Consider the following 24,160-nt stretch of genomic DNA (forward strand, 5'->3'; position numbering starts at 1 on the left):
AAGTCCATATGTGTGTGCTTAGTTCCATGTGCGTGTGAGTCTGTTTGTGTGTAAGTCGATGTGTTTGTGTGTGTTAGTCGATGTGTCTGTGTGTGTGGGTCAATGTGTGTCAGTCTGTGTGTGTGTATGTCGAAATGTGTGTCTGCGTGAGTCCATAGGCATTTGTAAGTCGACGTGTGTGTGCAAGTCGATGTTTTGTGTGTGGGTCGATTGTGTGTGTACGTCGATATGTGTGTACGTCGATATGTGTGTGTGAGTCCATGTGTGTGTTAGTCCATATGTGTGTTTGTGTAAGTTCATATGTGTTTATGTAGGTCGATGTGTGTGTGACTCTGTATGTGTGTGTGTAAGTCGGTGTGTGTGTGAGTCGCTGTGTCTGTATCGATATGTGCGTGTGTGTGTTAGTCCATGTGTGTGTGTGAGTTGGAAGTGTGTGGGGAGTGATAGTGTAGCGGTTAGCGCGCTGCGCTATGAACCCAACGACCCGGGTTAGATTCCCGCTCACGGCCAACTCCAGTGACGATTATCTGAACCAGTCCTGGGCCTCCCCTAGGTCGAGTCAGCCTTAAATTAGTACCTGGTGCGGTGTGTAAACATCGCCACTGGGAGACAAAGGCGGTCGGGCGTGATGCTGGCCACCCACCCCCTCGTGTACCGTTCCGGCCTTCATAGGTGCTCGCTAACAGCACTTGCCCCTACAGTCTGTTAAGGCTATACGGGAGATCTTTGTCTTTGTGTGTGAGTTGATGTATGTGTGTGAGTTGATGTATGTGTGTGTGAGTCCATGTGTGTGTGTGTGCGAGTCCATGTGTGTGTGCGCGTCGATATGTGTGTGTAAGTTCATATGTGTGTGTGTAGATCGATGTGTGTGCGAGTCGCTGTGTGTGTGTGTGCAAGTCAATATGTGTATGTAAGTCGATGTGTTTGTGTGTGTGGGTCGTTGCCTGTGTGTGTAAGGCGAGGTGCGTGTGTGAGTCGATTTGTGTAACTCAATTTGTGTGTGTGTGTCGATCTGTGTGTGTGTGAGTCCGTGTGTGTGTGTGTGAGTTCGTGTGTGTGTGTGTGAGTCCATGTGTGTGTGTGAGTCCATGTGTGTGTGTGTTAGTCCATGTGTGTGTGTGTTAGTCCATGTGTGCGTGTGTAAGTCCATATGTGTGTATGTGAGTCGATGTGTGTGTGCGTCAGTCTGTGTGTATCAGTAGATGTGTGTGTGTAAGCCGATGTGTTTGTGTGTGCATCGATGTGTGTGTGTATGTCCGTGTGTGAGTGTGTAAGTCGATGTGTGTGTGCAAGTCGTTGTGTGTTTGCGTGATTCCATATGTGTGTGTCAGTCGATGTGCGTGCATGGTGTGTGTGTGTAGATAACTAATATTTAACAATTAAGATGGTCATTTTGACAATAATGTGTGTCTATGTCCATGTATGTGTTTCAGTCGATTGTGTGTATGTGTAAGTCCATGTGTGTGTTACTAAATATGTGTGTGTGTAAGTGCATATGTGTGTGTGTGGGTCGATGTCTGTGTGTGTGTAAGTCGATTTGTGTGTGTGTATTTTTCGCCGAGTACTTCCCGCTAGTAGTAGTATAAATCAACTCTATAGTCGTAAATACTGACTCTACAGTCGTATCTAATGGTTATAGTAGTATCTGCTTAATATATAGTATCTATTGAATCTATAGAAATATCCACTGACGAAAGTAGTAACTACTAACTCTATAGTATTTGCTGATTCTGTAGTAATATCTGCAGACTCTGACTCTATAGCAATATCTACTGACTCTATAGTCGTATCTACCGACTCTGTAGCAGTATACTGACTATAGTGGTATCTACTGACTGTAGTATTATCTACCGACTCTATAGTAGTATCCACTGACTATAGTAACTACTAACTCTACAGTAGTATCTACTGATTCTATAATAGTATCTGCTGACTGTAGTAGTATTTACTAACCGTAGTAGTATCTACTGACAGTAGTAGTATCTACTAACTTTACAGTAGTATCTACAGACTCTATAGTAGTATCTATTGACTGTAGTAGTATCTACTGACTGTATAGTAGTATCTACTGACTGTAACAGTATTTATTGACCGTAGTGGTATCTACTGACTGCAGTAGTATCTACCGACTCTATAGTAGCATCTACCGGCTCTATAGTAGTAACTACTGACGATAGCAGTATCCACTGACTATAGTAGTAACTACTAATACTACAGTAGTGTCTACTGACTCGATAGTATCAACCAGCTCTATAGTAGTATATACTGACTCTACAGTAGTTTCTAATGACTATAGTAGTATCTACTGAATCTATAGTCGTATCTATTGACTCTAAAGTAGTATCAACTGACTATAGTCGCAACTAATAACTTGACAGTAGTATCTGCTGACTATATCAGTATCTTCTGACTCTATAGCAGTATCTACTGACTATAGTCATATCTCCCGACTCTACAGCAGTATATACTGACTGTAGTAGTATCTACTGACGATGTAGTAGTATTTACTGACTATAGTAGTATCCATTGACTATAGTAGTAACTAACTCTATAGCAGTATCTGCTGACTTTATAGCAGTATCTGCAGACTCGAAAGCAGTGTCTGCTGATTATAGCAGTATCTACCGACTATAGTAGTAACTACTGACTCTACAGTAGTATCTACCGACTTTACAGTTGCATCTCCCAACTTTACAGTAGTATCTACTGACTGTACAGTAGTATCTACCGACTCGTCAGTAGTATCTGCCGACTCTACAGGAGTATCTCCTGACTTTACAGTAGTATCTACCGACTCTGTAGTAGCATCTACCGACTCTATAATATTATCTAACGACTATAGCAGGTAACTACTAACTTAACAGTCTCGTGGTGAGGCCTAGTCCCGTGCAGAGCCCGCAGCCTTGCCTAGATTGCCCATCTGGCCGAGATGGCACCTTGGCAGGCTTGGGCTGGGCTGCGATACCGCCCCACCGCCTGCTCTACAGTAGCAGTAACTACAAACTCTACAGTAGTATTTACCCACTCTATAGTCGTATATACCGACTCTATAATAGTATATATCAACTCTATAATAGTGTCGTGGGTTCTAATCAGGCGCACACCAAGACTGGGAGGCAACACATTTTATTCTCTAACGCAACCAACACTATTCAACGTTCCAAGGTTAATTATGTATATTCCGAGCGACTATGTACATACAGGTTAACTACGTATGGTGGTGGCCACCGTTCCTAACCACCTAACCACTTGAACGGATTCCCTCTATGGTTGAACCAAAACAGCCGACAGGTCGTCGTGTCGTTGCGTACGAAGACTGAAGAGCGAAGATCGGAGAAGACGACTTTTTCTCGGGTTGAACAGCCGCGCTTCCTCTCGGGCTCGGCTTATATTTCCTGTGGCGTGACTGGGCTCCGTCTCTGGTCACGCCCCCTTATCGATCCTTCGCGAAGAGTGTGGGTCCACATCACGTGGCCCGCTCACCCCCTTCTGGGGGCCCCCGTGCCCCCTCATCTGGTCACGTGCTCTCGCGGGTTCACCCAGACTGTCATGTGCTGACTCAACCTCCGTGACATCCGGAATCTGCCCTCAAGTGAGCCCTTGTGTATAATACACCCACTGTCGCCATAGAACAGCCCATTTATGTCATTACAATAGTACTAACTTCACAGAGTGTAGTGGTGAAGCCTAGTCCCGTGCAGAGCCCCCGGCCTCGCCTAGATTGCCCAGCCAGCCGAGGTGGTACCTTGGCAGGCTGGGGCTGGGCTGCTACACCGCCCCCCCCAACCGCCCACTCTACAATAGCAGTAACTACAAACTTTAAAGTAGTATCTACCGACCCTATCGTAGTAAGTGCACACATTGGGGTGGGGGGGGGGGACATCACACTTTGAAGAATTTACCTCAGCTTTGTGTGTATTTTTTCTACATTTTTAACGCGAATGAGAATTCCCCCCTACCCCCAACGATCGCGTGTGTGCGTTGCTAGGGGCAACCACGACTCAGCTTTCTTGCGCATGCGCAGATGTGTGCTTTGGCGCACGCTCAGCATAGTAATATAATAATTAATAGTAATAAATAGTTAATTTATCTGCTTTAAAGTTGATGGATGTGAAATACGAATAGCGCTGGCTCACCACAGGGCTTATCGCGTGGTATTTGGGTACTTGTTTTAAACGTTAACCCCACAGTTTGCGAGTTAAATCCTTCCCAAATTACGTACATAGACAGATGGACAGACAAAAAATACTTATATAGCTAAGATTATTTAATTTGTCTACTCAAAATGCTTCAGTTTAGATTTCCATGCACCCATAACGTGGCTTAAAACCTGGTTTCCAAGTTTGAAGACACGTAAAAAAACGCTTATCGAATTTTCAAAACGTCAGCTTGGCTTCACGCTGTGTTGCTTTACAATGACACAGCGTTCGCCTGAGTCATGTGGAGTTGCAGAAAGTCTGCAACCTTGGCCAAAGGCAAAAGTGCTGGCAATGTCATCGAAGCATGGCTTTCAAAGTGTATTCTGCCGACCAGCGATCGGCAGTAAGAATCTCGATATACGTAGGAAACTATTGATTTTGCAGACGGTGGCCGGTGTTGTGCGTTTGATGTGACCTGGGCGTTAAAAACCTGCATATTCGTGCTTGGTGTGACGTAGTAACCCGGTTGTCACGAGGGCACGGTGTATTGTTGTTTTAATATTAATAGTTGTGCTGAATGTTCAGCATGCAAATATGCTATTGTAGTGACATCAGGGATGTCACTGTATGGTGTCGGCCCAGAAGGGTCGTGCCGTTCGATGTTCCTACATCGTGGTCAGCACCGTGTGGGTGGCTGTGTGTAATACCAGCCCTAGCGGGGCTTGGCGAGCACTGGGATAGTGCGGGCACCACGCACGGCGTGTGGTGGGGGCTCCCCCGAGGGCGAGGGGGTGAGTGTCAGCCCAGGGGCAGGGTTGCCCCGTGCCATGGCGCTCTGGTTGACCCCGTAGACACGTGGTCACGAATGTCCATACAGGAGGCCCCAGGTGGGGGGACTAGGGGGTGATCACGTGTCCGGAGAGAGCTCTTGAGAACGATTGAGAGGGAACGAGAATGTTCGGGAAGGCGGGCGGGGCCGAGGGTGTAGCGGCCCCGACCGGAGAGGAATATAAGGCGGGTCCCTGAGAGGAACCGGGGTCGCTGCATTCTACAAGCGGGAAGCTCAACGTCTCAAGCTGAAGCTCTCCGTCTTACGAGGCAACCACGTGGTTGGACACACGGGTGAGGGATCGACCCTTCGTAGTAGTAACTCGCTGTCGTCTGGCAAAGTGACAGTTACCCCTTTGTGTTGCGGTGTTACGGTGTTACAAATAAAAGTGTTGCCTCTAAAAGGAACAACATCTGCGACTCAGTAGGACCCGCTACACTGTTGCTGGACATCTGTGAAAAATTGCTTTATAGCCCATGGATTTCTCCAGAATGAATAAAGATTTTGATGTGTCCAGATTTTTTTTCTTAGTCACGAGCATAGTGAGGGCAGGAGGGTGCTGATGCTGTTTGTGTTTAGACCTTAGTCAATCCACTGCTGGAAGAAGGCCTCCCCCTCACCATATTGGTGATGGGGATTGTTTGACCATACCTCGCCGTGGTTATTGTTGTGGATTTAAGGGGATTGGGAGGAGCGGGACTGATTCAGATGCTTTATTAGCACTGATGTTAGCCATGGCTGGGAATACAACTCAGGTCGCCAGGTTCAGAGCACAAAGCACTGATTGCTGCGCCAGCCACCACTTGTCTCCTCCTTTAGTTGCTGATAGTGGCCCCTCTCTAAATTGTAATTACAATTCGTATTTATATGGCATCTAAATGCCACTACGATGCTGTATTGAAACAATAGGAATGTTTATTATATATATTGAGTCCAACTAAGTCGCAGACGTTGTCTTGGGAGCAACACTATTACATAAACTCAACACAACATAACATAACCTACACTCGGGTGTTGAACGCCCATCTAACCACGCTACGGCAGAACTAGACACGGTCCCGCTATCCGGGTCCGGACCACGAGCTGGGTCCCGGACCGCTTGGCTACAGGCTTCTTCAACCCGACGTGGATCTTCACTCCATGTCTGCCACTCTTAGTGTGTATGATAAGCCTCATCATAAAATTCACACGCCGGAGTGTCACGCTTCTAATACGTGCAATGGCCTTTGTGTTTATCTCCATTGGTGATCCTGAGCCTGGAGTATAAATCTTACATCTGTGGTGGTGGTGGTGGCGGCGGCCCAGTCTATATGCAGCCTCAGTCGCCCTTGGCTTCCAATAAAGTAATTCTCATGTTAATCCAGGGATGATTAGCTGTGCTTACCCCCACCTAGGATATTAAATTGCAGTCTTTTGTTGGCTGGACGTCTCTCTCAGCTACATTACCTGCGATTATAGTCTAAGGAAACTTTTTTTTTAAATAAGATTATTTTTATTATTATTTGAATGCTTTGTTTAGAAAAGCATTTAATTGCTTTTTAATGTTCTTATTTTCTTCATTGCTCTTTGTAATGGTTATTGGAGAAGTGGTTGTGCGGTGGTTAGCGCGCTGAATTATGAACCCCGGCGACCTGCGTTCCATTTCTGGCCACAGCTGACACGAGGTGGTGATTTATATCTAAACTGGACCTGTTCACAATCCCTTCATCAACCCGCACTAACCAGCTTGGTGAGGTAGAATGCCCCAACAGCACTGAGAATACTGTCATGTGATCCTGAGTAGATTGATGATCGGCCCTCACACTGATGTGCAGCCCTGGGTTCAGGAGACCCGGAATGATGTTTATGCATTTCACAGGCTTCTGCATGACCTTAGACACCAGACGTGTAACATCTAATTACATAATTGGATCAGTTTGCGTATTTTGGAGCATACACATGCCACTGCATGTACAGGTCTACCATATAGGACCACTGGAATGGTGCAGAGTATTCCCGGATTAAGAATATTTCCAGGGGGGAAGGTTTGCTGCGTGAAGCTTCGGAAGTAAACATAAAAGGTGAAAAGCAAAGAGGAAGAAAAGGGTAGAACTACACGACAATATAAATAACTAAAGGATAATGACAAAAGAGTAGGGTGCAAGATTGGATATAATGGAGAAAATGTGAGCTGAGAACCTGTCCTTAGGCAGAATACTCAGAAGAATGTACCAAGTTTTGTGAGCTGAGTTGTTCGTGGTGTTATATTGGCTCCGATGTGTATTGGAAATGTCCAGTTTACTTTAAATGGTGGTGATGTTCAATCACAATCGGAAAGTCGCAAATTGGTTGGGGAAGAACAGCGATCTTCCCGCCGGGGTCGATAAAATACATAACACTTTTTAGGAAGATAGCAGAGTTTTTCCTCGCAACATGCTGACTATCACAATGGGAATGGGGAATTTCCACCACTCGCCCAGATGACCACTTCCGCATTGCTTATTTTAAGCAGCCAGACACTGGCCTAGATTAATAATCTTGATGAGTGAACTGATACAAATCACTGACAATTTGCCCCATTGTTGGTGATGGAAATGTTGACGTCTTTGCACCAAAAAATATCTCACAGAGGAACATTCATGATCAATTCTCGTGAAAAGGAACATTATTCCTGTTGCGTAAAATATCTGAAATGACAATCCTCTTTCGTTTCCCATCTAACTCGATGTAACGTTCAGGAGGCTTTCGCAAACATGTTTTATGTCACTCGCCAAAGGCCCTTTGACTATTTCTACTTGCATCAGGTGGGACAACCACAGCAAGGTTGTCCCACCTGATGACGAACGCTTGTGTTGCGCCCAAAACGTCGTGATTTATTTTATTTTATACCTACGTGACTTTACCGAAAGAACCAAGGAGTATGGATCCCTGTGGTCACGATTATTTCTACTTGGTTATGTGTATTATGCATCATTTATAATTATGTTTACATAATTTTGGAACCCACTTGGCCACCTATTGCGATGCCTGGGAGATATCACGCCTGTCTGTCTGTCTGTAGGAAGACCATTTACAAAACCACAGAATTCCTAAATAGCATTGTGACTGATCAGCACAATGAGCGTATGTTTATTGGGATGCATGCGGGTGGATGTAAGCATGCACACCTACTTTATGTAGCCATTTATACGAGATTGTTTTAACTGGCGGCTCGTAGACCACATGTGGCCAGCGAATGCTCTTGGAGTGACCGACAACGTTATGGACCGCCCTGTGACATCAACAGTTACAGATTAGGGTAAGATAAAAGAGAGACTGACAGCTATAGACAAGAGCTACACATGTACAATCGTTACTATTGTACAAGGCCATTGATGTCGTAATATTTTTCCATGTGATACTATGATGTAAACACGTTTATGCGACATACCAATGCCCACCAGCGCACACTAGTTTTATTGCGTGCCTCACTGGAAACAATTTGTTGAAGAATCCACCAAAGATAATGGTGGTGCTATTAATACGTTTTATTAAAAAACATTTCTTTAGAACAGATTTTTATCTTGTTCTTCCCCCGCATCTCCGATTAGCATGGTTGGCTACGTACGGTGCGAAAAGTTCAATATAAATATATACATAATGGGTGGTGGTGAGATGTTAACTCCCTTGCCTGGTATACAGGAGGTCGTGGGTTCGATTCCAACCTTGACGCCTGTATATTTGGAGTTTGCATGTTCTCCCCGTGGTCGTGTGGATTTTTCTCCAGGTCCTTTGATTTTTCCCTCCACATTTAGAAACATGCGTTTAGAGTATTTGACTGCTATACATTTCTACCTAAGCCACGTCATTGAGCAATCATTTGTGGCCAGATGGCTTCTGAAAAAGAGCGATATAGCTCAGTGGGCCTTCCCTGGTAAAATAAAAAGTAGTTTAGTTTCATAGTTTAGACCAGTTTGCCAGCTTTTTGGATCGGCATAAACAAACCTTTGCATTTGCACATTGCGAGAAATTGGAATGAACACGTGGACCTGATCCACGTCTATGCCTGCCGCCGCCATCCCCACCATCCCCCCCCTCCCACTCACTCGACACTTTTCCCTTGAACTTCGTGGCAGGAGGAGGCGGGAGTGCCCGTTTACCACCTGACGCCCACGCAGACGCGGCTGGCCACGCAGCTCACGGAGGAGGAGCAGATCCGCATCGCGCAGCATCTGGGCCTCATCCAACACCTGCCGCGTGGAGTCTACGAGCCGGCACGCGACCCCGCCACCGCCGAGAAACGCGGCCGCGAGTGAGTGGACGCCCGCTCGCTCGTCCCCCTCACACCACGGCTTCACCGTGCCGCTCCGTCGGACGACGTGCAACATGGGGGGGGTGGCCTCTTTGTTATGCTCCTTCGCTCGATCCCGCACCTCTGATTCACGCGGTTAGCTATGTACGGTGTGAAAGAAGTTCAACATACATACAAGAAATGTCTTTATAGTTTCTCACGATTGTCTCCCGATTGTGGCATCAGCCTCTTGTCAAGAGTCAGTCCATGAAAATCTTTCACAGAGCGGAGCAATCCTGTAAATTAGACGATGACCTGCAGATGCATATATTGCAGACTACCTGTGAGATCAACTAAACAGATTTTTTGTTATTTTCACCAGGTAAGGCCCACTGAGCTACGTAGCTCTTTTTCAGAAGCGCCCTGGCCACAAATGGTAGCTCAACGAAGTGGCTCATCATGTGGAAATTTATAGCAGTCAAATACTCTTAAACGAATGTGGAATCTAAATGTGGAGGGAAAAACCGGAGGACCCAGAGAAAAATCCACACAACAGTGGGGAGAACAAGCAAATTCCAAATATACAGGCATCAGGGTCAGAATAGACCCACGACCTCCTGTTTTCCAGGCGATGTAGCTAACATCTCGCCACCATTTCACTTCAAGTGACAGCACTTCCGAGCCACTCCGCACATAGAGTAATCCATAAAAATGTTTTTGGGTTAGATCGTGTAAATATATAAATGTGTCCTTAAAACCCGCCACCATCCAACTAGTAAGGGTTGTCACGTAAATTGAACATGCCAATTCGTCACTAGTACGGCACACCGGTGTGTTGGAGAGCCAAGCCACAACGTTTATATGGTCGCGAAAGCCTACGTGTTAAACTGATACAGAGTATAATAATAGGGTTTTTCCCCTTTTTTTCTGGCAACAAAACTGAAACCTTTTTACAAGGATTCATGTCTGCATTAACCACAATACTTGCAGTCAAATGCAAACAAAAAACTCACTATGATAATATATGCATTGTCCTTGAAACTGATTGGTCCACACCAAGGGACGGCTTTCTTTTGAGCCTCGACCCAATTGGTGCTCGACCAGAGGACGCCAAAGGGCGTACAGCTCAAAGACAATGCACTATCAAAGTAATGAGGGTTCGGAGTGAGCATCTACATCATTAGACCTCCTTTGCCAGTACCAAAATATAATAGGGGTTTTCCCATTTTTTTTGGCAACAAAACTGAAACCTTTTTGCAAGGATTCATGTGTGCATTAACCACAATACTTGCAGTCAAATGCAAACAAAATGCTAAGTTTATAACCGTCTTCTGGTTGAAATTGTGTCTGTCAATATATTATTTTATATATTTAATTTTCAATCTACGTCACTTTACCGAAAGAACCAAAGAATATAAATTCCTGCAGTCACGAAAGTTTTAGGTCAAAATTTACATCTCTAAAACCAAAAATATAGGTCCAAGTGCCATGCGAGGGATATACTACTGTGCCACGCAGTGTTGATAAGCAGCAATTGTCTTTAGAAGTCGTTTTTTGATGTCAGCTTCCATCGTCCGTTTGGCCAATGTGACGCGACATCGCATTGCTCACTGTAAGGTTTCCCAATGACAATTGCCCTTGTGTTATGACATTGATAGAACAGTTGGAATCTAATTGTAAGAAGAAAAGTAAACCAAAGGCGCTTAATATTTTCAGTCGACACCCAATTGTCTCGTGTAATGATAGGGGAGATATGGCCCGGATAACACAAAAACAGAGATAATACAAAACACACGTAAATTAAGATGTAAAAAGATATTCCATGGTGTTTTTTGCGAGCACAGTTAATACATTACCCGAATAATCTGCCCTCAGATACTTACTGTAATTATCAGAGCACTGTATTCAGGACAGCCCCGTTGAAGAATAAAGCATTTATTTTAATTTTTTGAGCACACCATCACCACCGTCGTGGATACAACACCTTGCACAGACACGGCCTGGATGCGTTTTATACACACAAACGTCTCGGGGAATTCCTTGTTGGACAAGTATGTGTTTAAATGTACCCCTTAAAGATAGTCTCGGTACCACTTTTTTCTCTACGCAAGTGCTCGGGTATTTTTATGCAAGGGTGTTAAGTGCACCCACACCCTGCACAGCCACCACTCCCTGCAGCACATCCCCGGCACCCTTTCACTCTGTCTGACACCACCAGCACCTCTCTCTCTCTCTCTCGCTGGCAAGTCTCCACTCTCTTCGTTCACTCCAGCCGAATCCCGGTTACTTCTCTTCTCCCGCCCCTAGACATCGTCCGTTGCCCTTCCATTTCTCCTCCAAAGCCAGTCGAATTTGTTTCAGTAATACAATGACAAATGACTACGAAAATTACTTCGCCGCATAAGCCTTGCCCCAGCCCAAGTCACTTGAGCATATTCCTGCTCAAGTGACTGGCGTGGTGCTGATACACATTGTAGGAGATCTTGAGACAATTCAGGAATTTTTTGGTTCTATGGCTAGTGCCACTTGATCCATAGCAAAAGCACTTTTGACATATTGCAAAGTGGTCCTAATTTTATCGACCCTGGATGGCTGTTGGGCTGTTGGTGGGTGGGGTGTTCTTATCACAGCGAAACCACTCTACAAGAGGAAACCTACGTTTCCGAAAATTACTTCTCCCCAGCAAGGAAACCCAAGTTTCCTAGCTGAATTTTTTCAATGAGTAAAACCTATTTAATTTTAATATACATAAGACCCACATTGCAATCATGTGTTGTTTTACCACACTTCTCCACGCTGGTCAGCAAAGGTCAGTGAATGGGGGCGGGTGCTAGGAGCAGTTCAAATATCACTTGCCAGCAATGTTAGCTATGGCCAGGATTAAAACTTGGATTGCGGTGTTTCATATCACCGTTCCCCCGTGTCCAGTGTATGTTATGAATTGGAGCTCTTTTTCAATCTCCTGATCAATGAGGGCCTCCACACGCTGTGCATGTCTTGGGGGGTTATTGGACCATACTTCACAATGCTGGTCAGTGTGGGTTGGTGAAGGTGGGGAGCATAGATGTGGGAGCATTAAAGTCCAGAATTTGCTACACTGCACGATGAGTTATGAGCCACAACATTATTAACATGTACCCATTTGCACGTGCGCCATGGCTTGTGCGGGCTGATGCATTGACATTCTCAGCTGCGATGCCCGACTCCTTGGCTGCCATGCATTGACACAGAGGTGCGATAACATGCCACGTAATGATAAGGACAGCGATGGTAACGATGTTTGCGATAATGGTGATGCTAAAAGGAACCGACTTTCCATCTGGTGCCTGGTACTGTACAGTGCAGCTTAGCCCACAAAGCTGCAAATGCTTCCTTTTTGCATGCATGCGCGAGCACACGCGTACAAATACACACGATCCTGAAAAAACAAAGATCCCCTGTCAGACCGCGGGGCAAATGCTCGCGAGCACCTATTAAGGTCGACGACGGCTCTCACGACAGTGATGTGACCAAGACCTCGCATGCATGAACACCTTTATCTCTCCAGTGCTGATTATCATCTCGCAAAAGCAAATTTCCATTTCATGCTGAGTTAGCTTAGCGTCATTCGTCATTTTCAACATTGTGCAAGGGACGGGTTGTGACCAGCACCCAACACAGAACCAAACGTTAATCTGATGTACAGTTATAAAGGCTTTGCTCGGTCATTCACAGTTGCCCGAGCACATAATGCCAGTTCATAAAACAGGTGGGACGCCCGCGTGGGGCATTCACGGGCTTATCTGCCAGCTAGCCCAGCATGGCCCATCTGCCGCCACCTTGACCATTGTGCTAAAAAAAAACTCATAAACTAGATCGGCCCGCTGCCTTCCTGTATAATCTACCCGGCACACACATGCGCGGCCAGTATGCATGCGCACGCACATTTGTCAAGCCGTGGCTTCCTGTTTGTGGTGCAGTGCCAGGTGCCTCCTGTTGCCCTGCGGTGTTAATTTTCTTCACGAAATTAGCGATGAAAATGTTTTTTGTTTCAACTATATAAGCGTTTCGTATTTTAATCGATGATCACTGTGTAAGTGTATGAAAATCGTTGAGCGTGACGATGACCACCAAGGTGTGACCGACGATCAAACGAAAATCATGAGGAGTCAGTGAAGATGAAGACTGAGATAATTTAGTAACGTTACTTGAGACTGCAGTGATATACATGGTAATTGATTGTGTGTAATAAGATTTACCTCAACTAAACTATTGAACTTTTTTTTTACCAGGTAAAGGCCCAATAAGCTATATCGTTCTTTTTGATAGCTCAACGAAGTGGCTTATCATGTGCAAATTTATAGCAACCAAACGCACGTGGAATCTAAATGTGGAGGGAAAAACCGGACGGCCTGGAGAAAAATTCACACGACCACGGAGAGAACATACAAACTCCAAATTTACAGGGATCAGGGTCGGGGTCGAACCCACGACCTCCTGCAGATTAGGCAAGGAAGCTAACATCTGGCCACGGCAACTGCTTGGCTGAACTAATACTATTAAGGGGGGTGGGGGGTTGAGGAATGGGCACCCCTCTCCACCGAAATGTAATAACTAAGAGTGTTTGACTAAATGTGTGACTGCTTGTGTCAATTGGACTATGAGAATGACTGCATACAATCCACAGACTAAATGCCACGATTCACGATGGTAATTTCAGGGCAATAATTCCTGGCAATTTTTATCGGCATTGGTTTCTGCAGCATTTCCTAGTGTAAACATCTCATTGTCCCAAATAAGAATAATTCCGGTTAAAGCTGCCCCCTCGTGGGCAATCGGGACGGTAGCTTCCAATCAGATTGGAGATAGCACACATGACTGCCAGATGATGTCACGCTTTCTTCACATGAAAAGCTTGTGGCTTCCAATTACAGGATGAATGCGATCTGGATGTATGAAAGAAAAGTCTTCTGATCGGATTGCTTTTCTGGTGATCTATTGTATTGACTGAGTGACTGGCTAATTGACTGGAAAAGATCGACTGCATACGGAATTACTTAATGACCAGTTTAACATTGTCTAACTAGTAACTGGTACTAAGCCTACCCCGTCCCTAGTCAACTAGTGACTAGTACAGGTTCCTTCACTTTATACAGGTTCGGTTTTTGTGATTTTGCGTATATATGGCTAACCTATTTTTACCCAAAAATTGCTATATGCGGTTTGAGTTCACTCATATACGGCGATGCGGTCAGACGTGGGACCACATTGTGAGTATACTGCACGCGCTACCCATAAAGCAAAGGAAACATGTACTAGGTCTACCCCATCCCTCATCAATAGTGACTAGTAATCGGTCTACCCTATTTCTAATCAAGTAGTGACCCAAACCAAGTCTACCTCATCCCAAATCAACAGGTTAATTTACAGTCTGCAGACCAATTATTTTTCAGCCAACCCACTTTTTTTTAATCAAGGCTTGCCTTAACTGGCTAGAGAGAACTCTGTTGCTCCATTCTGTTGCCCACCCAAGTTGCCCTAGTCGTTCGTGCTTAATGTATTGCTAGTGATGATTGCTAGAAACGATTGGCCTGCAATTGCCCTCGTGGTCCATGGCCTTCAACCTTCATTAAAATCCACAGGTTGTCATCAATAAGACTCAGACTCAAATACAAGTTTGACTACATTAACCGTGGTCGTACAAGCTGCACCATTTATATTAATAAGGGATGAGTTCACAACTTGTGCCATGACATTGTTACGTTTGCCAAATTGTCATCTTCACATTCACCGCTCGTCCCCTGAGCTCTGACTAGATGATTTACATTTGTGCCAGCTTTGTGTCAAACAAATACTTGGCCTTTTCTGATTGAAATGCACATGTGCAAAGCCCACGTTTCCTGCCCTCAAGATATCTAATTGCAATGTCAACCTTCCCCGAGCTAGGAGAGAGGGAATCGATGAGGGATGAGAAATAAGACTTTGGATCGTCTTTCAATGAACAAGCATTGGATCAGGACCCTCTCTTTGCTAACAATGTGAAATCTGTCTGCAAGGAAGCGTCACTACATTTTTGCACTTCTTCAGGAGGTTTCTTTTTTGTTATTTCCTGGAATGTTTGGTAAATTCCTTTTTTTTGGGCATTATTTCCACGCATGGGAGAAAGCTACATGCAAATAAAGTTTCCCACAAAATAAAACCCCCTGCGTGCGTACGGTGTTTGTTGAGCGCATGCTGTCAGATGCTATTTTTTAAGCGGTCACGCTCGATGGAGCTACTGTGCCGAATAAATGTCATCCCCGGTGAGGGCGCGGCGCTGCAGGCGAAAATCATTTGTTTCAAGAAATTGTTCAGTCAGTGGCGCTCCCAGGTCAGAGAGATGTTCTAAAAGTGGCAGTGTGACTTTAATAAAAACAGGCTTGTGGTTTTCACATTATTGGCTACGTGCGGTGTGAAAGAAGTTCAACAAACAGTTCAGCCAATAGTTGGCAAATTGATGGGTGAGATTTTGGGAAACCCATTACTTTTGGACACTCCCTTGTCCCCTGAATGGATGTACATTACTCTTGTTCGTTGTAACCCATAAGGGCATTTTTCATTTGGTAGCATTCAATTCGGTTTATAGTATATACATTCACTAACGCTAACCATGTGAGTGTTACAGTTAGTTTTATACATCACCATCAGTTGTGGTCCATCCATGACTGGATGAAGGCCTCCCCAACCCGTCGACGTCCCTCACGGTTCCGTGATGCCACAATCCATCTACCACTGGTACACGAGCTAAGTCATTGCTCGTTTTATGATTATAAATAGAAAACGATTGATCTAAATGTACTTGGATCTTAAGTGAATGCAGTGTCATGGCGGGAACATCGGTATTGATCTCGGCAATGTGAATGGTGGTCGTTTTGCAGGCGATTGCACCGAGAGCGCATACCGATCATTGTGCTGCCTTAAGAATCGATCAAAATGAATGTGAAGTGCACAGATTGAGCAAGCTGTTGCTGTGCATGTGTTACTGTGAAGCTGCTCTGGAAACATTTCACCTTACAGCACCCCAGCCGTTAAAGGCCATCGGCCCACTAGTAGCCTCCTGGTGCATCTGCTACAAACGAGTTGTGTATCGTTGAATTCATGTATTTGCTTTTTGCACAGAATATGTAGTTTCGTCACAATGGCTGGACCAATATCACATTTCTTGTGCTCGTTTCGTCCTTCTTTATAAGGCGTGCACTCTGTCATTGAATCTTAAGGAAGTAAAAAGCAAATGCCATTTATGTCCACGTACAGCCCTGTTGTCATTCCAATTCTGGATGAGGGCCTCGCCCACATCCCACTGATCATGCCTGCCAGTGCGGGTTCATAAGGGTCGGGCACATATAGAAGGAGTATAGCACAGTACAACAAAAGATTAAGCTGCACTAAACTAAACCAAACTTTTTATTCATAATAGAGGTTTTTTTGGGTTACATCGCGTAAATATATAAATCTGTCGTTAAAACCCGCCACCACCCGACACAGCCAACAAGTAAGGGTTAAATCTTGACTTAAAGCTTTCGTGACTGCAGGAATTAATATTCTTTGGGTCTTTTGGTAAAGCCACGTAGATATAAAACTACTAATAAAATAATAATATGACGTTTCGATCGCAACACAAGCAATCAGTCATCAGGTGAAAACATATAGTGGGAGAGCTGCTGAAGCAGGATGTTATATAGGTTTGAGATGGGTGTAGCCCAAGGGTAAGTGGGCGGGGCTAGAGATGGAATTTGCGTGTAAATGTGGCTTTACCGAAAGACCCAAAGAATATAAATAGTAAGGGTTGTCGCGTAAACAGAACATGCCAATTCATCACAAGTACAGCACACCGGTGTGTTGGAGAGCCAAGCCAGATATTGTTCGCGAAAGGCCTACGTGTTAAAACTAAACTTTTTATATTACCAGGTAAGGCCCACTGAGCTATATAGCTCTTTTTCAGAATGACCTGCTCACAAATGATAGCTCAACGAAGTGGCTTATGTGGAAATGTATAGCAGCCAAATACTCTAAACGCACATTGATTCTAAATGTGAAGGGAAAAACCAGAGGACCCGGAGAAAAATCCACACGACTGCATTGGCCCGTAGCCCTATGACAATGATAATGGTTTTTCGGCATAATTCTTAATAAGACAGCATACATATTATTATTTAAGGCGGCATAAATATTATTGAGTGCATGGGCGGTGGCACACACATTACGCCACTGAGTGATGTCACTTCTCGTCGGTACTCTCAGTATTCATGAGCAGGAGCGTGCTCATAAATATTCATGAGATTGCAGGGGGGATTTTAGCATTTGTCCCCCCCCTTCCCTGACTTCTACAGTGAATGGCAGAATCAATCTATTGGGGTCAAAGTAATATCATCCCTTTTAACATCATGAGGTCTCTTTTGCCAGTACCAAAATATAAGAATAGTTTTTTCTCCTTTTTTCTGGCAACAAAACGGAAACCTTTTTACGAGGAACCATGTCCTGCATTAACCACAAAAAAATACTCTAATAAATGCATTGTCCTTGAAACTGATTGGTCTACATCAGAGACAGCTTTCTTTTGAGCCTAGTCTCAAACGGTGTTCGACCACAGGACGCCAAAAGGTGTACAGTTGTCGTCCGCTGGTTTAACACCGTTTGAGACGAGGCTTAAAAGAAAGCTGTCTCTGGTGTAGACCAATCAGTTTCAAGGACAATGCATATATTATCAGAGTATACTCTTTGGTTCTTTCGGTAAAGTCACGTAGGTATAAAATAAAATAAATCACGATGTTTCAGGCGCAATATAAGCGTGCTTTCCCGCCACGTGACTTTACCGAAAGAACCAAAAAGTATGGATTCCTGCAGTCACGAAAGCTTCAAATCAAGATTATCAGAGTGTTTTTTTTTTCATTTTGACCACAAGTATTGTGGTTATTGCAGACATGATTCCTCGTAAAAAGGTTTCAGTTTTGTTGCCAGAAAAGAGGGGAAACCCCTATTCTTCTAATATCATCCCTTTGTCAATTTACTGCTGGAAAAAGGCTTGCCCCTGCTATGTAGTTGGTCATCGCTGGTTGGTGTATTATGTATGTTGAATTTCTTTCGCACCGTATGTAGCAAACTATGGTAAGCGGAGGCGTAAAGGAGGGGGGAAAAAACAGTTCCGATATAATATTTCACTTATGTTATCCACAGTCAGGAATAGAACTCGGGTTGCAGAGTTCATAGCACAGTCCACGAGCCACTGTGCCACCTCTGCACAAGTCTTTTATTTACCCCGGTAGTAACGTGCGTTATTAACTGGATTTTGATGGCGGTAGATATATTTTTGGTTCTTTCGGTAAAGCCACGTAGAAGGGAAATAATAAAATAATAAAAATAAGACATGATAAAATAAACAACGCATGCAGCCGTCCTCCGGTGAAGAAACAGAGCTGTCGGAAAGACAGCGTCGTAATGAACACCGCTAAGCTTGGCAGTGTATTTTAAGCTGGGTGGGAGGAGGAGAGCGCCTTGACAAAGGAGTTTACATATCAACAGATGAATTTAGCATATTGATGACAAATGCAGATATGGGATTAGTCACTCCTTGTGGAATGTGTAGGCGGTGGGGGGGTCTCCAAGTCATATTATGCTAGTGTATTATGTAGGATTATCAGGGTGGGGTTGTTGAAATTTAATTTTTACGTTAAACAAAATACCTTTCGGCGAACGCGCATGCTGACGTCGATGGTGCTACGCCCTCTTCCGCTTCTCGTTTTTCCCGCAGGTGCGTGATCTGCATGCTGGAGTTTGTGTGTGGAGATGCGGTGCGCTTCCTGCCCTGCCTGCACACCTACCACGTGGAGTGCATCGACGACTGGCTCATGCGCTCCTTCACCTGCCCCTCATGCATGGAGCCCGTTGACGCCGCTCTGCTCTCCACCTACGAGACGGGATGACGCCCGCGCGTGCCCGCACGTGCCCGCACACGCATGTGCCCGCACGCTCGCTCACTCGCTCACAAAGTAGGCACGTTGTGACCAACGGTTCAATGATGGGATTGGGCAGCTTGCCTCAATTTACGCGATTGGTCGATTGAGTAGTGTCAGAATTCATTGCGTACTGATTGGATCACTTCCGAGACAATTGATAATCCGATTATCACAGAACATCCATCTCTGCGTGAAAAGGCCAATCTCTTGCGAAGCTGGCAATGTAACATCTGTCACGTGTCCCTGCTCATTTAGCGGCTGACGCAAATGGTCCGCATGGAGATTCAAACCTTGGAGCTCACCAAGCATCTTGCTGCCAACTTTATTCGATTTGAAATAATTAAAATTTCACAAACTAGGCCTGTCATCAAATTCACTGGCAGACTTCGTCATCATAAATTATCTCCAAGGCAAAGAAATGTTTTGGTTTCGGTTAGTCGCGAATGACTCGGTAGTGTTTATCGGCACCCGGTACTAAATTTCTTACTGCGCTGGGTTTGATGTCCCGCGGCTTTCGCACCTGAAGCCTATTTGGCTTTGCACGCGTGCAGTTGTGACAGAAGCTGCCCAAACCATCCATGTTGCGTCGTCAAAGTGGGGAGAGCGAGCGTCTGTTGTTTATCCTTTCCCTAATCCTGCCCCAGCAGCATTGTGCCCCAGGTGCTGCATCTCCTGCAGTGTTTCTTCCTGGTCCTGAGCAAGGCTGGGCTGGGCTGGTCAGGTTTATTTACTGCGACGGTCTGTTCCCTTGGCATTGTAAGTGTACCCAGGATGCCATAAGATAATAACATTATCTGTTGTTCTGTAAGAGAGTCGGTTAACTTTTAAACAAGTTATGGTGGGGTTGAGAGCAGTGATGTCACCACCTCTTTAAGAATAATCACGGTGTAATTTTAATTAAGTGACATCACTGGTTTTTTTTTTTACAAATCTAACGTAAAATAAGTTTATGTGATGGCTTGGGGGAGGCCTTCATACAGCAGTATATTGGTCATTGCTGATGTTGAAGGGATTCGGTGATGTTACGCCCTTACTCGCTTAAAATAATTTTGGAACATTTTAATAATTGGGTAAAAGTAAAATTTTAAAACATCCTTTCCTTCCAAGATATGGTTACTTTGGGGAAAAACAAAATACTTCCCACTTGATTTATTTTCAACCAGGCCCTCTCACCTCCCTCCCCCCCCCATCCTCACAGGTTCCTGCCAGCTCAGTTTTGAGTTTAACCCCAATGTGGACTGCAAAGTCTCACTTGGTGCCTGGAGCGTTAACAGGGAAGCGGGTGGTGAGCAGCAGGCACACTGTAGTGGCTAACGCCGATGAGAACGTTGGCTGACCTTGCCGCAGCCCTCAAACTTCCTTCCACGAAATCAGGCATCACATCTCCCTACAACTTGGTATTGGAGAAGAAACTTTCCCGGGGGTTTAGAGTTTATGCAATCGTGGCAGCGTGTGATTGTGCACTCCGGTATCATGCATTCAATGTACACTTTTTTTCCCCCTCTATAATTTGTTGTGGGTGCATTTGATGGCTATTGAGTCTGCACCCATCCTCCTGTGTAACAGTACTCGTATTCGGCCGTGCGCTTGGTGCTTGGTTGCCTACTGACCGAGTGCCGTGCCAATATTTTTGTGCGTACACCGCGCTGGTTCTCTTCTGGACGAGCGTGGAGATGGAGTTGTGGACGACAAGACCGGGGTTTGAGGCTTGTGTGCTTTTAACCTGATGGTGGGGGCGGGGTGGGGGGGGGGGCTGCTCAGCTATACACAGCACGGTTAGTGTTTGCGGGCGTGTAAAGTTCTTGTGTGACATGCTGTAAAGTGTTCGCACGTTCGCACGGATGCTTCGTTTTTTAGTCCCAAATGCTCCATTGTAAGCTTCTCCAAACATTTGTAAGCAATTGCATTTCTGACCAACAAATGTGATTGGAAATTTGATCAATATTGCTGAATTGTGATAAATATATCTACTGGTAGTTTTAAATATGTTACGTTAAGTAAGAAAAACTGGTGGGCAATAGGTGCTATAACTTTGTTTTTAGTAGTGGTTTTATGGAGCGATAAATAATCATTAGCGATAACTGTAGCTGTATATGCTAGGGATGTGATGATTGTTACACAAAAAATGTAGCTTACAACTTTCACTGATACGTTGATGTATGCTGTGTTTCATACCCCAGTTAGAGTACCAAGTCACCACCACTGAGATCACGTGATTAAAACCTGGGCTGTCATGTGCGATTTAAAGCAAATGTTTTCTCACCATCTAGTAGCAATTTGGTCTCAAGCAAGGCTACCAAAGCTTACATGAAACCATATTGTAAAGGTGAGATTTTCTTTTGCGAATGTAATTTCCTTCCACGATGAATGATTAATGCATAGGTAGATAGGGAAGGAGCGAATCGCTCGTCTGCACAGCTAAGGAACCACCTTCATGTGATCGTGGTGAGAAAGAGGATCCACATCAGAGGCAATTACGGCCTTGGTCCTGTTGTGTGTCTTCCAAGGAAGGGTATGCCCCCGATAGCGCTGGTCAATACGGACAACCCTAATCTTGAGTTGTACATCACATACACGATGCATATCGTTATCACAGGTGTAACATTGCTAATGGATATCGTTGAGTAAGCAGCAATAGCTTGCTGCTGCTGCTGCTCAGTTTCAAAGTATTGCCCAATTTAGGCAATACTTTGCACTGTAAATTGGCCAATACTAAGTCGCTATGATTGCTGCTGTGATTGTAAAGTCATTTGGTGATATTAACATAGCGTAAAAAAATTCCAGAATGCGCGTTGCTCGTCCTGGTATGAATATTCATCAGCCATATCCAGAGACGTCCAAAAACGGACTCTTTCCCCCGCCCTCCCCATGGCAGTCATCATTGGCTACTGAACAACCACCATCATGGATATTGAGTACGATACTTGCATGTCCCAACAATAACATTCAATTACAAAGCAGCTCGCTGCAACGGCATGTCAAGATGCTTTGTCACAATTACCCTGCACAATGCAACCGTGTATCGCCTGCACAATTGCCAGATTGACACGAGGCTACAGTGATGCCACGCTTTGATCTCTGCAGGGCATTTCCTGATGGGCTGACGATTACCGCGCTTCTTGCTTGGAAGCCAGTGACATAATTACGAAAAATCCTTTAAACAACCAAAAATCATGCTAACATTTATTTAAACCGCTATTGTCTGGTACCTTGGATATTAATCACGGTATTGCACAAAGCATATCAATACAGTGAGAGTTCGCTTTTAAATTATGTGGCGTCTGTTTTTGGCAGATTAGCCTAGATGGTCAGTACGCTCGCCTCCAATTTAAGGTTCGCAAATTCACTCCCAATCTGTCTCCTCAAAAATAATCACTACGGCGACAGATATTGCAAATCCAAGTCCAGCGTGCACCGCCCAGTGCCACCATGCGAGCCTACAAATTGGAAGAATGCGCTACGGGGGACAAAGTTAATCACACCCCTCAATGAGAATGCAGGCCAGGATTGAAGAATCAATCCAGCATCGGTCAGAGATGGAGTGTGTGTGCTGGGTCGCTGATACATATGACTGATTCCAGCACATTGATGAAGATGAGAATCATGGTCATGAGAATTTAAACATGCCATATCGTTGCACATGGCAGATTGCACTTCCCGTTAAATTATTTATCTGTTTGCAAACTTTACAATGTGATGGCACGAATTATTGTCACGTCTAATTATCCTTTGCAACTCTAGAGCACAATTGTGAACACTTGATTGTGTGTTTACTTCAGAGCGTTATTGTTATTACTTTATAATCCTCTTCTTTCGTGTGGCTGATGTAGATGCAGAGCAAAAAACGGCAATTTCAAGCCAGACAACCACATTACTTCGTCCGGGAGAGTCCCTCAGACAGTTGGAGGATCCTTGTCCCAGCGCCGATCTGGCATTGTTGTTTTGGCTTTGAAGAGGGGCTTGTGTGGTTGTTTTCAAGACCGGGAGATCGATGATCGATGTTCGGTCGCCGCGTCGTGATTTCTCATTTAACACAGTGGACCGCGTGAAGGCTGCCATCTGTATAATGATCGTTATTAGAAAAGTGCAGGTCGGGAACATCGCTAGGCAACACTAACCCTGCTTGATTTGCACCACGCTTGTTTCAATGCTGTGTATAAACCAAGCCTAAACACAATGAAAGTAACACAAAAAAAAACATTGTTACTCTGTGGTATTGGCTCATTTTAACCATAACCAAAAAGAAAAAAGCACATGGCTACACTTTTTGGAGACCCAATCGAAGGAGCCGCGTGCATCTACAAACAAAATTGAGAGCAAATCGACAACCATTGCTTTTAATTGCAGACATGTAGAAGATACGTTCGTGCTTTGCAGATGCGTCGAGACCGGAAAATTGTCTTAAATGTCATGTCTCTTAACTCGCTTTTCTGTGGAGTTCCTTTACGAGCGATTTCGCCGTTTTGCACAATTGTTTACGTCGCTGCTGAGCTGATGATGATGTGGACCAGCACAGAGCTTTTATTTCTTCCCCCCCCCCCCCACCTAATTTCGTGAAACCCATGATCGCGGGCCCCACTGAGACGGCTCAGAGATGGCATGTGAAAGGGCCTGCTCTCAAGATAGAAATGTGTGTAGGCATTCTTAGTTTTACCCGATTCTGTGGGCGTTAATGAAACTATTTACAATCCCCAAGCTTGTGTGCGTTTTTTTGGTGTTTCATACAAAAGCAAAGATCCTCCCTGTGAGATTGATTTTTTTAGTCTGTTAAGGCAGTTGTTGTTCACGAGCACCTACTAAGGCCGGCACGACACGGTGTCCATACTCTTTGGTTCTTTTGGTGAAGTCACGTAGGTTTAAAATAAATAAAATCACAACGTTTCGGGCGCAACACAAGCGTCCGTCATCAGGTGAGACAACCACAGCAAGAAACAATTGCTGAAGTGAGCAAAAGGGCTGCTGTAACAAGAGG

General features: G+C 44.8%; 1 protein-coding gene across 1 annotated transcript in view; it reads left to right on the forward strand.

Annotated features, from left to right (window-relative positions):
• Nucleotides 1–23,883, forward strand: part of RNF11 (ring finger protein 11) — a 38,245-nt gene extending 14,362 nt beyond the window's left edge. Inside the window, exons 2-3 of the mRNA XM_061567808.1 lie at nt 9,063–9,238; nt 18,984–23,883. Of these exons, the coding sequence (XP_061423792.1) occupies nt 9,063–9,238; nt 18,984–19,155 (348 nt within the window). The 3' untranslated portion in view covers nt 19,156–23,883. The remainder of the gene's footprint in view (nt 1–9,062; nt 9,239–18,983) is intronic.
• Nucleotides 23,884–24,160: the final 277 nt, after the last annotated feature.

This window comes from Lethenteron reissneri, chromosome 39 (assembly GCF_015708825.2).
Source record: "Lethenteron reissneri isolate LAM-NWPU_2019-01 chromosome 39, ASM1570882v1, whole genome shotgun sequence".
In the NCBI taxonomy this organism is placed as follows: domain Eukaryota; kingdom Metazoa; phylum Chordata; class Hyperoartia; order Petromyzontiformes; family Petromyzontidae; genus Lethenteron; species Lethenteron reissneri.